The 17117-nt window shown below is 40.3% G+C and overlaps 2 protein-coding genes and 1 long non-coding RNA gene across 10 annotated transcripts in view; 2 read left to right on the top strand and 1 right to left on the bottom strand.

Annotated features, from left to right (window-relative positions):
- Positions 1–1948: 1948 nt before the first annotated feature.
- LOC144475387 (uncharacterized) lies at positions 1949–3492 on the bottom strand. 5 transcript variants are annotated; one of them, XR_013494866.1, is made up of 4 exons: positions 3325–3492; positions 2449–2572; positions 2259–2329; positions 1949–2084 (listed from the first exon to the last, which is right to left on the bottom strand). It is a non-coding gene; the product is annotated as an uncharacterized LOC144475387 (long non-coding RNA). The 5 variants fall into 5 exon arrangements; XR_013494865.1 differs by having other exon boundaries at positions 2255–2334; positions 3325–3489; XR_013494864.1 differs by having other exon boundaries at positions 2259–2334; positions 3325–3486.
- A 391-nt stretch (positions 3493–3883) lies between these two features.
- On the top strand, positions 3884–12552 carry L(3)mbt (lethal (3) malignant brain tumor). Of its 4 annotated transcripts, none has more exons than XM_078191220.1 (16): positions 3884–4010; positions 6816–7020; positions 7666–7960; positions 8049–8911; positions 8982–9141; positions 9211–9385; positions 9456–9636; positions 9720–9906; positions 9987–10207; positions 10288–10516; positions 10595–10784; positions 10856–10977; positions 11065–11428; positions 11504–11578; positions 11651–11957; positions 12020–12552. In XM_078191220.1, exons 1-16 carry the CDS (start codon positions 3946–3948, stop codon positions 12143–12145), a joined length of 3765 nt encoding a protein of 1254 aa, XP_078047346.1. In that variant the 5' UTR covers positions 3884–3945; the 3' UTR covers positions 12146–12552. The 4 variants fall into 4 exon arrangements, with proteins under 4 accessions (XP_078047346.1, XP_078047349.1, XP_078047347.1 ...); XM_078191223.1 differs by having other exon boundaries at positions 3985–4010; positions 9708–9906; XM_078191221.1 differs by lacking the exon at positions 3884–4010 and adding an exon at positions 4072–4109 and having other exon boundaries at positions 9708–9906.
- Positions 12553–12964: 412 nt separating this feature from the next.
- The window catches only part of Fng (Fringe glycosyltransferase), a 70887-nt gene continuing 66734 nt past the window's right edge, over positions 12965–17117 (top strand). The window contains exons 1-2 of the mRNA XM_078190745.1: positions 12965–13700; positions 14604–14840. Of these exons, the coding sequence (XP_078046871.1) occupies positions 13440–13700; positions 14604–14840 (498 nt within the window). The 5' untranslated portion in view covers positions 12965–13439. The remainder of the gene's footprint in view (positions 13701–14603; positions 14841–17117) is intronic.

The following is a 17117-nucleotide window of genomic DNA, read 5'->3' as shown; positions in this document are numbered from 1 at the left end:
GCCAGCGACTTGATCCGGCGGACAGATACCCCGCAGCAATGTTTATCGCAAGCCAAGCGAGGACAGGATTAATGCATGTGGGAGTATAATCCCTGGTTACACAAAGCAGCCGTTCCACGAATAAGCTCAGCATCCGATATTCAATTTATTTACATTCCTTCCGTAAGAAGCGGTTCGATATTGCGCCCCGATTCTGTTCGGAATTAGTTCTCAGAGAAACTTTTAGCCTTGTTAAGAATCCAGTGTCGATGACTCATTCACACTGGCACACGTCTCGTAATAATCTGTTTAAGGCAGTCGCTGATACCGTGAATCATAGATCGGGAATTCAAAACTTTGCATCGATGTACTATATAATCTTTCTCCACTCGAGCGCTATCAACGTTGGAAACAATTCAGAAAATCGTATCGGTCACATCAATTGCTTCGCTGACAATTGAATAATGCCTTATTTTCGAATTGTTCCTTCACGAGATTCGACGCTCCGGCACAGTATAAACAAAACTTTCGAGCTCGAACCGTTATCAGTTGCTGGTGCCTCGCAGTTCCATCCGCTAATTAAACAGTACAGAAATTTTGCAAATGAGTTTTCTATGGAATCTCAGTCGGCGACTCTTATTTCGTTAACAACCCGAAAAAAAGTGATTTCAGCTCCGTTCGCTCCAGTTCTGGGCTTACCTATACCCTATCACTCCGTCGACCGTTTACACACACTTCACTCCCGCACGGAAACAACACCCGGTGGGGGATGATCGCGTCGAATGGAGCTTACATCGAGCACCCGTGGACCCGAAGGGGTGCGAAGTCATAGTACCAGGCTGGGATTGGGGTGCACACTGTACGTCTCGGATTTCTAAGGGCGGCGAGGGCGAGCGCAACGATAGCGACGATGCATTTTAATCGATCTTATCACGCGCGGCTTGCCAGGATTAAACGAACAGATCGGGAGAACGATCGCGGAGGGTTGTCACGAACCAACCAACGAACGACCGAACCCGCGATCTGTCGGCAGGCTAGGCGTTAGCCTCTTCCACACGACTGATCTCTCAGCGCGCACCCTCAGTTCACCCCCTTGGCCTGCGAGGGGTGGGACACGCGGGTCACGGCGCTTCTCACTGAGCAAAATCATTTTGCACGGTTGTCTTTGTCACATACAGATTTTCGCCGTATTTATCTCTGGCACTGTCACCCCTTAAGCGAACGCTTAAAATATTCAACGAATTAATCGTGATCGTCAATTTTGCCACGTGGTTGATTATTCACAGCAAAAATTTAAATAAGGTTATCATCGTGACTGTGTGATAATACCCTTAAGGGATTAATTGTCCTTACTTACTCGTAGGTTTTTATATAATTCTATGTGATAGCGAAATTACAGATGTTCTGTAATGAGATTTTCTGTATGTAACATCTAAACGGACTGTACAATTTTCTCTGACAATGATTATTTTAAACAATATATGGGGTGAGTCATTTAACTCTGCCAATTACATTTTTGTGAAAGAGAAAAATAGCAAAAAATGTTCTGCCACCGTGTATGTTACTCTTTAAATCAAACAACATTCGTTCATTAAGGGTTAAGTGATTCATCCTATATGATACAGTATGCAGGCGGAGTTATTGAAGTATAATTAATCCGATGTTTCAATAGAAAATGATATTTTCTCAATTAGGTAATTGTGTTATATATAACCCCGTTATCAGATTAGTGGATAGACCAGATTAGAACTGGTTCATCCTACCGCGATGAGCCAGTATATCCAAGCAACGCCACTGAAAGATAGGGGAAGATAATTGTTCCGTCGATCGATGACTAACAGACTGTTCAGTTACCATGTTAAGTACGGGGACCTGTGTAAAGTTCACGTGCAATGATGCGAATACCGTAAAACATCCCCATACTCGCAGAATCTTCCTTTCAAATCACAAAACTGTGTCATTATGCACATACATTTTTATTAAGAAACAGATGTGTTTATCTTACATGTCGCAATCGTAATTTATATGCTTTCTTTCATGTGATCTTCCGTTTCTTGGAGAAGGCTTCTTCTGCATGCTTTCAATAGTCTCTTCCTAATGCTTTTCTATATGGGTACATCAATAAAAGGTGATTACACAATAGTTAAAACAATATAAATAGTTACAAAGCAATGTGAGGTGCTTCATTTATTTTAAGAAATTGTCCACTGATGATTATTTTTACAATTTATAACTAAAGATTTTTTATAACATGTTAAGGCAGCTGAAGACATACATACATAAAGCTTAGCCTCTTGTTAGCATAATCTACATAATCTTCTTTCGCGTCAGTGCCACAATTTATCCCTTTCTAAGCTAAAAATAACAATAGTATTAGAACTACTCTGTATGGATTTGTTAAAACCATGTCTGTACTGAACTAATGCTTAAAAAATGCTGTCCTAGTTGCAAACTAAGCATTACTATTACCTGACAGTTCATACATAGTCAATAATGTTTTGAGCTTGTATATCCATGTCTTTTCAGGTCATCGATTATGATACAACTGAAGTCTTTTTATCCTACTCGTGGTCATTTTTGGGCACGTCCTATCCTGTGACAAAAGACATATTTAAACAGATAAATGATTTATGTACTGCAATGAAGTCAAACTCTATCACAGCTTATTCTAAAACACTAAACAAATACAATAATTAGTTACTAGGTAAAAATGATATATTCATGCTAGGTATCAAAGATCATGTAATCATAAAGAATAATATACATGGTAATGATGTATTTCACCTATTAAAGATCATAATATAAAGAAATGTTAAATGTTTCGTAGCATTGCATATTCAACGAAAATTATTATCGAAAAATTGGCTTCACACACGTAAAATTTAAAATTTAAATAGCGAACGCAATTATACTATGCATCTACAAGTTATAGCCTTATATTTTGAAGTATGCATATATATAGATGTTAGAAATTCCTAAAAAAAGAAAAGCAATTCAAAGAACTATATTATTTTATAATTTTTTCTTTTAGTATTCAGTTAGTAGTAAAAGTATTTTAATCGATATCGAAATGTGAAAGTTTTAACAGAAGTAAAACTACGGTGAACTTCTAGTACGCAAGCGTATCTCCCGCAAGATTATGTTCAATGGGGTTACCAGAGTCAGAGTTGGTCATTAATCGTTAATCGTCACTTGCTCATAATTATTCTTCATTTTTATATTAAGAGTACATGAACAGATATGTAAATGACTGTATTGGATAATTATAAGCTAAGATATTTATTTCACGATGGAAAACATTACAATGGTTAGCCATCAATTCAATCGATGATTTAATATACTTACTTCAGCGAACTTGGGTTGTACAAAGCCTAAATTAATAAATTTATTGTTATCGCAATTCGAGATCATGTTTAATTAAATTGCAACTGCCAAACGATAAGTTAATGCATATTGTAAAATTAACCCTTTGAATACCAACACTACTAACGAGACCTAACCAAACCTCATACATACTGGGTTCGGAATAGTTCTGATAGAGCTCAGGCCCGTATGCGGTATTCGATTTTAAGGATATAAATTTTTCAAGTGAATCTAACAGGAAGCAATAACTAAGTGACACTTATAATAACGCTAAAACATTTATGAGTAATCTCGTACTGCAACCTAAACAAAATCATTAATTGTGATTCTAGCCATGTGGAAATCTAAATGTATATGCGTCCACTTGTAAACAGAAATTATATACGTATTTGAACATTATAGCATATTGCGCTCATGCGAGCTGTGTCTAGTAAATCGTGCTTATCTGATCTATTTTAAATCGAAATCGATAACGTATAAATGAAAACCTAATTATATGTGTTTAAATGCATATATATTTTTGAAGTGACTAAAATATTTTTATCTGGCATTTTGTGATGTACGAATGTGAACGAGTCTTTACAGCAGAAGCAACATGGTTCGATGCGCATGCGCACTTACAATGATACCGTCTCCTCGCATATGATGGCGACTGACAACTTTAAAACGTGAGTTTATTATCATATAATTTCTTATGTATATAATTTGCAGTTCGAGTGTAAAATGTAACAGTGGCATCATCGAATGTTCAGATCTCGATTGACCAGGTAATTCTTTTCCATGGCGATCGCCCGTTAGAGTGTATCCTTAAAATTACCGCTCATAATTCGTTAGACCAACATTCACTTATCCTAGTATATACCTATAAAGCTTTCCGTAACTTCTCGCGCTAGCGTACTTAGAAAAATGTTATAAATTCTTTTTTTGAATGAACACAATGTGCAGAAACTTCCCAGGGATTTTTTCACAGAATTACGAACGATCTTCGCGTGTCTACGTTTGCTTCTTTTTTAATTTACCACCGATTCGTAATCGGGATACTTATAACAGTGGCGAGTTTGTGTACTTCAATAATGATTACCTCTACGTATTCGCAACGAGATATTTATTATGTTTACGTTGCAACAACGAGTGATCCTTTGTTTTCTAATTGCCGAAAACTTTTTAAGTAACCTCGATATATTTGTTGGAACAAATACGACCCACCGATGCCTACAACTAACATAATTTATTTCGCGAAACAACAAAACTTCACGAAACATTTACGGCGTAAACAGAACAACAATTGAAAATATTCTTTTTTCCACAATGTTATTACTCGATTTTTATCGTATTCCGGAATTTGAAATTTAACTGCAAGTGGTCGTTAGGTAGTATTGTTATCGTTACTATTACGTTGTAACTCGCTTTATAGACTATTAAAAAATTATAATAAATTATTTAACAAGAAATTTATAAATGGTAATTTATATCTGTTACGCATTAAAATGTATAGAAATTCGTATCTCTGACAACGGTATGTAAACGGAATATATTTGAAGGCGAATCAATAATCCAACGAGCATTACGAGTATTAGTTTTATAGTTTGGAGGTTAACGCAGAAGTATATCGAAATCGGAACTCGAGCGCTAGCTCGACCGGCGAAATAACTTTCCCAATTAGCATTTTCCTTGAATCGATACTCACGATATTTTCACGCGTTTATACGGCATGAAATATTGATCGTTAAATTCGCGAAATTCGCAAAGGCTGCCCGAAATTGCTATTTCAAAGGCAGAATCCTTTTTCTGATCGGACGTATTGCTCGCTCGACCAATCCAGTTACGATAACAATACGACGTCACTCTGATATTGTCCGCCATTGGTTCGAATCGGGGGAGAAGGTCTCTGCAAAACCAAAGCAATAAAATCTAATGTCTAGCCTAACTCGATGTGAACATCTATCCCCAAACAACGTACGGTCTATGCTAGTAGCTGAACGACGCCACGCGTATCGATCGTAATTCAAACTTGTACCTCGATCGTAGAGCATAATGCGACAAACGTTCTTCCCCTTTGTGATCAGATTTTTTCGAAGAGATATTTGGCCCATCTTTGCATCGATCTGGACGGACGCAAATTGGTCGTCCTTTTTTCCCCCACGAACGAATATTTGCGCGGGAGAATGATCGTCGTTCTTGTCTCGAAGTTGCGTCTCGTTCTAACGATCGAACTCGAATCGACCGAACGTCTGCCCGTGCTCGATGGTTATCGATCTGGCAAACGAACGATCCTTGAACGATTTCAAAATTGCTGGGGCTTGGGAAAAATCTGTACATACATCGAATGCGGTTAGCAATGTATCGAAGAGTCTCGCGATTGGTCGAGATCGCGGACTCGTTCCTTGGTGTAGCAGGGATCGACCAATGGTGCCCGGTCTGGTGCGCCGTCGCTACTATGGTCGGAGCCTATGAGGATGTAGCTGTAGCGTACGGAGAATGAAGGTTCGAACGCTCAAAAGATATGTCGAGAATATCGTTTGGAAACCTGTGGAAATTGAATTCACGGCAATTGCTCGGCCCGTGTTCTTGATCCTGGTGAAAAGGATCGATTTTTAGATCGGTTTGACGGTGTCTTTTATTCCAGTGTGGGAAGTGTGCGTGCGCGTTGTGTTCGTCGCGAGTGATTCGTGATGCGCGACGGGGACGAATTTGTAAAAGTATTTGAACGCGGATGTCTGTATTCGAACCATTAAAATCGTTTGCATCCGCGAGCCGTCGTTTCCACGTAGAATGCGAAAAACAAGCTGTTCGACGTTCTGCGGCTCATTTGAATGTGTGAAAGTTAATAACGTAACTCCACTTAACAATAATAGTTCGGCGCGTGTTTCAAATCACGTTAGCGAGCCCCTTAACGCCCAGTTATGGCTATTCGCGGATACCACCGTGTTTATTATTAAAGACTTCGTGTTCGTTTGACTGTTTACCGGATTTTCCATTGTTTTTTTTTTATTGCAAATGCTTGCGAATTATGTAACTAGCAACAATTCCATTGACTGATAAGAGACATTCTACACTTTTAGGTTTGTAAAAAAAATAACATAGTTCTCCTTTGTGGTTGCCCTTTTCATTCGTTTCACGAACGACATTTTATAAAACCAGTTCGTTATTCTTCTCATGGCAATCATGATTTTTCAATCGTTTCGTTATAATTTTTAGATTTTTGTTTCCAAAATTGTGATGTTTTTTTCGATAATTTAGACATTGTGACACCAACTTTTCCTGTAGTTTTACTGATCAATTATTAGAGTTTTATACGTTTTGTTGATATTTAATTGCAATATATTTCTAGATGAATAATATATGTACAAATTAATTGTCTTGCCCAAAGTCTCATTATTTTCACTGTTACAAGAGGAAATTCAACTGTAGTATATAATGTAAAAGTTTTGTGAATCATTGTAAAATATATTTCTGTTCTATTTGCTTGACAGAATGGAGGAAGAAATAGTTGTTGACGATGTTGATGAGAATAGTACAGAGACTGCACAATCAGACGATCCAACGACACCCATTATGCCTTTATTATATATTCAACAAAGTAAACTACGTTCGGCACCACCGACAACAACAAATCAGACATTGGTTTCGTCGAATGCCACTCAACTTGCTGCCATTATTAATCCAGTCAACAATCAGGTGATTATATTTGAATATTTTGTCCGAGTATTTTTAAACCATTCACATTTCTTTAGTTTATGCTATATAATTTGTATATCGAGTGATAATTATAATAAAGTTTATTAATTGTAAATATATGCATATATAATATGATTCTTACATAAGTAGATATAGTACTTTGTACTATATGCTACAATAAACTGCATGGTTACTTATATAGGTCATAGTAACCTATACTTGTATAAAATGATCCAGAATAATTGATATACTCTAAGCAACCACTGTGGAGTGCAAACAAGTGCAATCATGTCTTAAGTGAATTAATATGTAATATAAATCTTTAAAACCTGAAATCATTTCATTCTGTGTGTAAGTGGTGACAGTGAGTGACACATTTCTGTAATAAATATATATTTCCTCAATCTCTTTCATGTAGTGAATCATAAGCAAATGGTTATAGATTAGATTAAAAAATTTTATTCACAAAAAGGTATTTTTTGTTATATTGTAATACAAAATTGAGGAAAAATACTTTCTAAAGAGTTGCATCAAGTTATACAATTGCTTCATTGACACGATCGTTTTACATTTAATTGTTAAGATCATTGAATCAATTACAAGAATTGTGAACATTTAAAACACTTGTGTTTTTTTTTATTTTAGATTGTTGCTGGACAAAACAAAGTGTTTATACAAGGGCCAAGTCAGGTTACTAGTTCTCAGAATAAACAACATATTGTAATCCATCGACCAATTAACACTGTCAGTACAACAGCAACATCTCAAGGCCAGAAACACATACTGCTTAGAAAATCCAATGCATCTACTGCTCAGATAGTGCCGCTAAGTTCATCTCAGGGAAATCAGGCTACAGCACAAGCTGGCAAGCATACATTCGCATATCTTGGAACACTTATCAAGCCAAACAAGTCACGCGAATCTGTAGTAATTCCTGCAGGTGATAAATTTTTTAAATCTCCTTCCTCTCAAACTTATTTTTTCTTTTTGGAAATAGTACTAATTGATTTGTTAATATTTCTCAATAGGAGCTTTAACAACAACTCAAATAGCTAAACCAAAATTAGTGATTGCACCAGTTATCTCCCAATTGGCTCAAACATCAACTAGTACCACTACAGGGTCACAGAGTCAGACTCCTAAGCATATGGCGAATTTGTTGCTACCAGTCAGTATTCCTCAGCAGAGTGGACCTACTAAGTCTAGTATGTTCAATTTAAAAATCAACAATGGCCAAATTAGCACAGAAAGCAAAGGAACCATTACAGTTTTACGGGAATCGAAGGCAACAAATTCAGCCACACATCCGCCGCCGTTGCATCCTATTGCAAAAATGAGTTTATTGAGCGCTAACAAAGGAAACAATAATTCTACAGACAGTATAAAAATTACTGAGAACCCTGACTCTGCTGTGATTACTCCTATCCCCAAAAAGGACGATAGCATTATGCCCGAGAAAAGAAAGAAAACAATAAGCAATATATTAAGAGGATCCAGCGAGAAACGTATGAAGAAGCAGAACTTATCGAAATCGCCGCAAGATAGTATGGTTGAAGTCACTTATGCGTTAAGCAGTCCAGAATCTGAACAAGATAAGGATAAGAAAGTGCAAAACGATGATGATATCACTTTGATCAAAGTGGTCCCTAGCGAGGAAAAAAGTGTTAAATTGAACACCAGCGTGGATGATGACATAAAAATAGAAATTATTAAAACGCGGACGAGTTGCTCCGAGCCGATATCAGACAATAAGCATGATACAAAGCTCATTAATCACGATGACATGAAAGATCACATAAACACCAGTCACACGAATGATTCTAACTTTGATGCTGCAAAGGTGCTGGATTGGAAGGATGGTGTTGGCACTCTCCCTGGAAGCACGTTGAAGGTGAGTTATATATATATTTTCACAGTAAACAGATAAATATGCAGTATATAATAACATGTATATTCTACAGTTCTGTATGAATGAATTTGGTATTATGGAAGTAGTAGATGAGGACGAAAACAATAAACAAGGAAAAGATGGAATTGGTGATAAGGAAAACGTTTGTTTAACACAGAATTCCTCAAAATCTAGCCCACTAACTGTTAATAACGTGAACTCTGAGAAAAAATGTAGGTATCAGAATATTTTTTCAAGGTAGAGGTATTATTGACATTGCATTAAATATCTTTTATTTACAGCGGACGATAGGAAATCCAGAACTGTTTCTGCGGACACCATGTACCATTGTGAGGGTTGTGGGTGTTACGGTTTGGCCGCAGAATTCGAAAGTCCAATATCATGTAGTCCATCATGTACAGAAATAATAGAAGCTAATAAGAAACAACCATCAATGCGGAAGGAAAAAGATTTGAAGTATGTTCTTACAAGAATTATTTAATTCTTTAATGAGTTAAATCTGAACTTGAAATATTTGTTCCTACAGAGATTTACGCGCGAAACGAAAACGTAAAAGACTACTACAGGAGCAACAGCAGTCGAAAGAAATGGAAGATAAAACTGACGAGAAGGTGCAAGACAAGGTAAAGTCTGAAACTGATGAGGACACGAAGGACACTATTGCTGGAATTGATGATGAGAGCCAAGGAGACTCAGCCGAGTCTAAGGTAAGTGAAACCTGGCCTACAAGACCGCATTTCTTGAAACATACTGCTTATAAGTGTGTCTCTGTATGTAGTATCCTTGGCAGACAGGAAAACTCGGATTCTCGTGGCCCAAATATCTTGAACATTGCAAGGCAAAAGCTGCTCCAGTCAAGTTGTTCAAGGATCCATTCCCATATAGCAAAAATCATTTCAAAGTTGGCATGAGACTGGAAGGAATCGATCCCGAACATCCTTCCCGATATTGTGTCTTAACAGTCGTCGAAGTAGTAGGCAAGTCATTTAAAATTCCATCTCAAAAGAAATATTTCTTCACGTCGAAATAAACTATTAATTTCTGCTTTTGAAAACAGGCCATCGAATACGCCTGCATTTCGATGGGTACCCAGAGAATTACGATTTCTGGGTAAATGCGGACAGTAGCATGGACATATTCCCGGTCGGATGGTCGGAGAAGAATGGTCACCGATTAGATCCGCCAAAGGGATATGTTGCCAATAATTTCAATTGGAATGCTTATCTAAAAATTTGCAAAACTACTGCAGCACCAAAAACTATATTTCCGAATAAAAGTGTAAGCGATGCTAATTGTGGTCATATTTTAATTATATTAGAAATTCCATCAAAATTGTTAAACGTTTCTTTTTATTTTAGTCGGTCTTTCCAACTGGTTTTCGTGTAGGAATGAAATTGGAAGCAGTAGATAGGAAGCATTCTTCACTAGTTTGCGTAGCTAGTATAGCAGGCCTAATGGACTCTCGCATATTAGTTCATTTTGATTCTTGGGATGAGGTTTACGACTATTGGGCAGATGCCAGTTCCCCTTATATTCATCCGGTGGGATGGTGTCATCATAACGGTCACAGTCTCACACCGCCCAATAGTAAGCAAATAATACCTCAATTTATTACTCGACTCTGTCGCCGTTCCTTGGATCAAACAAAAATGCTCTTTTTTTCAGATTATAAAGATCCAAAGTCATTTACGTGGGACGCGTATTTGAAAGAAACTCGATCCACGGTTGCACCGGCAAGAGCTTTCAAACAACGACCGCCTTGCGGATTCAAGCGTGGAATGAAATTAGAGGCAGTCGATAAAAGGGTGCCCCAATTAATAAGGGTGGCAACAGTCGAGGACGTTAAAGATCACATGTTCGTATGATAAGAATCTTTTTTATTTTCGTGAGTCAGATCAGCAAAAATTAAAATGATTTATATTGTAGGTTGAAGATACGATTCGACGGATGGCCAGAGAATCATGCTTACTGGGTCGACGATGATTCGCCGGACATACATCCTATGGGTTGGTGTATGAAAACGGGTCATCCTCTGGAGCCACCATTAAGTAAGACTGAAAATACCGATAGGCCAATTTGGAATGATAGGTTAATATTTGTTAACCTATAATATTAATTTATTTATTCGATCACAGCTCCGGACAACCTGAACGATAGGCCAGAGTGTGGAACGTATGGCTGTAGAGGAATAGGACACGTAAAAGGACCTAAATACGCAACGCACAATTCTGCGTCGGGTTGTCCCTACTCGCCTCAGAATCTTCACAAGGTCAGGCAACTGTCTGACAGACTGAACCTGAAACATGAGACTTGTGACTTCGAGGACGACATGCTGGACAAGCCGAAAACAGAGAAGACTGATAAAATTAAGATGGAAAAGTCTGAGAAGCCCGAGAAATTGTTGTTCGCGGATGAGCGGTTACTGAAGACTGAAAAAGACATTAAGCAAGAGGACGGTGAACTGTCTGATAAGAACGACAAGTCTGAAAATTCGGAGAAGTAAGTAACACGATTATTTTTGTCCTTATGTAAACACTAAGATTGTGCGGGTAAATAATAACGCGTGGTGTTAAGGTCGAGCAAGTCGAAGCATCACCATAGCGATGGACAAACTGACGATGATGAGCTGTTGAGAAAGCGAAAGAAAAGGTAATTTTTTTGAAGCTAGTGCTGTTACATTCATTTCGGTCGAGACAATATCGCTGTTTTTTATTGTCACAGACGACAGATATCCGAGGAGCCTTTGTATTCTTTATCAAATTACGGCGACTCGTCGCTGACGACTATACCCTACGCTGCAAATATGCCTGATAAACAGTTGCGAATGGAGCTATATCAGTCTGTGTATAATCCCGGTTACAATCCGTTACCAGACGCGCCACACATATGGGCGAAGCACAGTAACGCTTTGAATAGAGTGGTAGCGAGGCAGAATACGAATCCTCGTCGATGGTCGAACGAGGAGGTGATTAAATTCATCCAGAGTATGCCCAATTGCAAAGAAATTGGAAACATTTTTAGGAAACACGTAAGCATTTTGATTCTTCACTTAGAGGTTACCGAACGAATCTAATAATTGATTATTTATAGAACATAGACGGCGAGGCGTTTCTAATGCTGACCCAAGAAGATTTGGTATCTCTGCTCGGACTTCGACTCGGTCCGGCGATTAAGTTGTACAATAGTATAGTTCTCCTACGACGAAGGGCATCGTGAATCATGTGCGATGAACGCACATACAATTGGATCTTGAAAAGTGCAAACTGGCAGCTATCGTGACGATATTGTCAACTGTAATTGTTTTAGAAATTTATGAAATTTCCAAGTGTAGAAACGTATTTTCTACTGCGATTGGAAAACGTTTATTTCAATAATGGGAAACGCGAAAAAGTTTTTTATTATTCTGATCATGCGCGAGCAAATTTATTAACAGACTATGACGGGGGAGAGATGATAGCGTTCGAGGTACTCAAAATCGAGTTTTGAGATATAACCATAGCTGGAATGTACGTGCATCATAAGTACTTACGATTGACCTTTCTGATTTCTTTTCCTAAACAGTCAAGTGCATTCAATCATGTACAAATGTAAATACTAATGATCTTAATAATTAAATATTGTAATACAAAACATCTGAAACGTCCAAGAGTAACTATCCCGACCTGAATGAGCGCATTTCATTTGCAACGTTATCGTTCATATTCGATCGATCATTTCGATATAAAAGTTTCAAATAAAACTTAAAATCTAGCAAAGTTACAGAATTTTTTGGTTATTATAATGTAAAAATAAAAGAGAAGTCGATGAGGTTACTCTTCAATATTTAAATTTTTAAGTGTGAGCGTCACGAATATGACGTGTGTCGACTATAAAGTAGGGAGGGGCGGTGCTTCATTTAAAAAGTCATCCCCTCCATTGGTTCCTGGTGTTGTGCCACTCACGTCACGATTCGTTCCCCTCCCACCACGCGGCCGCTATGGCGATGTTTACAGCGTAGTCAGGACGACTGGCCATGTGTTCAGTCGGTGGCTCGTCGCGCGCCGGGTAGCAGCGAATGCTTGTGCGTCGTCATTTGTTGCGTGCTTTCGAACTTGCGTGACAACCATAATTGACTGTCAATCGCGACACTGTTTCTTTATCGATTCTCCCGTGTCCACGGAATTGTGATAAAACCGAAGTTCCAATCGCGCAAAGAATTTCGACCGGTAATATCTCGATTAATCAAAAACTAATCGATGAAACTGCTAGCGAAACGATGACACTGTCATCATCACAGGAGTCACGTTGTAGTGATTGCACCTACAAATTTTCGTGCGTCGATTCTTTACGCAACAAACGCAATAATCCTCTCCCTCGGTGATCGCGTTCGATATTCGTGCGACAGTCAATCGAAAGAACTATCGAAAAGTGTCAATCTTCGAGTTCGTGTTCGCTAGATTTCGATAATCGATGCGTTGTCGAGGGTGCAACGAGAAGAAACGGGACAAGTGATTATCGGCGGTGTGTTGTTATGACTGAAGTATTCTACGCGCGTGAAAAGGAGGAGAAGGATGCGGGGTGGTCGACGTTGATCGTTCTCGAGCGAGAAAAACGCGAGAACGTCGAGGAGGAGGGCCGCTCGGTGAAATTCGGCGCAGGTTTCGCCGGGGCCACCGGTGGCGCCAAAATGCCCCGTGGCTTGCCGACTAGACGAGGCCTTCAGGCGCTAGCACTTGTTCTCGCAACCGCTTATGCCACGATCCTTCTCTACCAAGCCGTCGCCCCACGTCAGGTAACTGTCAAAACCTTCACTTACCCGCTCGCACTACTTTTATTCTTACCTCGCTATTCATTTTTATCAACCACGTAGTTCACTCTCGGTCTTACCCATTCGAAAAAAGTACACCAACAATAGAAAAGTCGCGCCGATTTCGATCAAATTTGAATATGTTGGGCAATCTGACAGTTCGTACAACTTTTTCCTTTACAAAGCCACGTTGCTCTGTATTTATTTCTACGATGCTCCTGAAAATCTGCAGGCCTACCTTTAAGTACGGGTTAGATCGTTCGTAAATAATTATAAAAATTTTTGCACTCATTAAATCACGGGTGCCATGTTTCGAGAGATGTCGTTAGCGTCGGTGTAACGGTCAGTGGTGTAGTTCAAAAGAAGTGCGCAAATCAATGCGTTCGGAAGTACTGCTGAACGATATCTAGTTATGTTAATTAGACGACAAATCGAGAGTGGTAAGTCTACCCGGACGGGTTTGTTTTTATTCTTGGGGTACGATAAAAAGGGGGCACGATAAAAATTTGCCGTGAATGCACGTGCCGGGTTTCTGTTCGAAATCAATTAACATTGACTATATCAATGGTATTGCTACGCAGTTCGTAAATGTCACGATTATGATTATTATGGCTATGTTTATCATGTAACCAAGAACACTTCAATATACAAAATAGGAAACGAGTGATTTACTGATAATGTAAAAATTGCAGCGCAATTATAAGCTTTTCAACATAACCTACTTTCGCGCGCATGCGTCGAACTGATCGTTGCGAAAAAATTATTCAAACTGCTTGAAGCGATTAAGAATGATTAGGACTCGCGCGTGAAGTCTTCGAAAGTAATTACATAGGAAATAAATTGTAGAAATGAATAACGGTAGCTAAGACGTCGCATTCGTTATTTCAGTGGGTAGACGAAATGATGGTAGAGGTGAATAGCCGAAGTGTTCTGGTAGAGGTACCTGCATCCAGGAAATTGATCAACGAAGAATCATTGGTAACCTCCGCGATCGCGACAGCAACGATGGCACCGCCTTCGACGAACTTAGATGATGTATTCATCAGCGTGAAAACAACCAAACACTATCATCATTCTCGACTGCCAGTGATCATCAACACATGGTTTCAATTTGCCAAGGATCAGGTATGTAAAATACATGTTTTGTATATTTTTCTTCTATCTTCATAAGTACAGCCTACTTCTTCTATTTTCAAAAATATAGAACGTCGCACACATTAGTTTCTTTAGGTTGTGCCACCTATTGGACAGTAAGACATTGCAAGAAGCTTTAAACACTAAACTCGGACACAGTTGAGCCTTGGGACCTTGAACCTAGGAACACTTAAGCTTTAGGACATTGAGCCAAGATCTTCAATCTGGAAACACTTGAGCTTTGGAACTTGAGCCTAGGAAGAGTCGAGCTTTAGGACTTTGAACTTCAGAGTTTGGGTAATTCGAAAATGGAAGGGTTTAGTTTCTGTTGCAAACAGTCGGCAGCGTTGATGCAGTTTAAAACACAGCCGCATTTGATGGGACGGTCGTCGTGGGAACGGGATTCGCTCTATTTCTGCTTTACTGTTCCGTCTCTCTACTTTTCCGCCCCCTTATTCTCCATTAGCATTTGCACTGTTACGGTCATCCCAGACAATAAGTACTCTGTTCGCTCTACTGTTTATTCCCGTAGCGTACAGAACTTTATCTGCTCCTCCGTTTCTCGTATTGTTAATACGTAGTTCCGCGTGCGTTCCGTTGTATTTTTTACGCGTTTATCAGCACCTCGGTTTCTCGGTTGAACTCGAAAAGAGGACCCGTTACGGCCTACGAGATTCGACTGCGAAAGAGAGAGAGAGGGAGAGAGGACAGCTTAGGAAGAGTCGGAGAACTTTCGCGATATTATCTCACCGCGGCTAATTGCGCGCATTGTAAATTCTCCCCGGCGTTCCCTTCCCCGCCGAGACGACACTTCCTGGAACGGTAGCCCAGAAAAGTCGAGGGGCCAACCTTCGGGCTGGCAGATTCTCGAGAATCGCCGCGATGTGGCCGCCGGGCTGTACTCGCTCGCTAAAAGACCATTTCGGAGCACTTATCTTCTCCATCCGGTGCTGTATTCGCTTGTAACGTTATTGTCGGTCTCCTTTGAGACCTGTCCACGCATTGAGACCATTGCTTGACGAACGCCACGATCTACCTTGATCAGAACTATCTCCTTAATCAACGTCACGAGATTCCAGGTTGTTAAACCGAAAGCTCTGACATTTTGCTCCCCTCTTGCGAGAGAGAGCTTTTGTTTCGCAGTTTAAAATCACTACAAACTGTTTCTAAAGGCAAACAGCCCAGAATAGGAAGACACAAGCGAGGCCCGTTGATCGAAATTGGTCGGTTTTTTTTTGCAACGATCGCGGCAATTTCGTTTTCCCCGCCTGGGAGAGTCCCACGGTTCACCTCCGACCCTCCGACCTCTACGCTGAACGGGCCTTGTCCACGTACACACGAGGATCCCGGGCACAAATCCGCGGTTTCGTATACCGAAACCCTTTTACCTGTTGGCTGATCGGCCGGGGTGCTTTAATCACGTGTAATCAGCGGAACCGACGGTGATTAAGCGTGGTCAGGAAACGCTGCGCCGATCCCCTCACGTGATTTGCTCGCAGCTCGGCGTTTTCGCGTCGCGTCGGGTCTATTCGTTCCCGCCATAAATTCTCCGGGAATAGATTCTCGCATTGTCTCGCGCCGGGGCCGAGGATATTGGAAAACATTAGCGGCGGTCAGGCCCGGTCCGGAGTGGACCGACTCGGGCCCCGGATCCACGGCGTTACCGATTCACGATCCAATTTGCGGAGGATGATTTACCGCGTGGAAGGAAATAGAGTTAGAGGCGGAGGAGAGTCCGTTGCCCACGGCGACGAGCTGTTTCAACATGCAAATCGACCACGGTCTTTGACTGGCCGACGGGACTACGATTCGGACACGACGCAATGTTCGGCCACGGAGAAATCGAACGAATCGATCGTGTCGCCTCGATCGACGGGCCTCGATCGGGCCCAGTCATCCTCGCCGATTACTTCTCGACGTTAGCATTCCGTCGACCGGACCGAGAAAAAAGTCTCCGGTCGGGGCGGTGGCGATCGATCCCCGGCCGCTTCTGGAACGTTTGTCATTAGTTTCAGTGACTCCACTCCGCCGTTCGAACCCTTCAATTTACAAAAGTCGTGTGCTACCTTCGGACCGCTCGCGGATAATTGCTCAATTACGTCGTTTATTTATCTGAAAGCGCTTGCCGACCGCGCCGCGGCAATTTTACGCGACGAAAGTACACGGTACTTGTCCGAGTTCCACGTTTTTTTTCGACCTTCGGGATTGATTGGACGCCGCGAGTCGATCGTTAAAGGGACTTCCACGGCCTGGCTTGCGTGTGCTCCT

The sequence above is a fragment of the Augochlora pura genome, chromosome 9 (assembly GCF_028453695.1).
Source record: "Augochlora pura isolate Apur16 chromosome 9, APUR_v2.2.1, whole genome shotgun sequence".
NCBI classification, from domain to species: domain Eukaryota; kingdom Metazoa; phylum Arthropoda; class Insecta; order Hymenoptera; family Halictidae; genus Augochlora; species Augochlora pura.
This window is presented reverse-complemented; position numbering and strand designations above follow the sequence as displayed.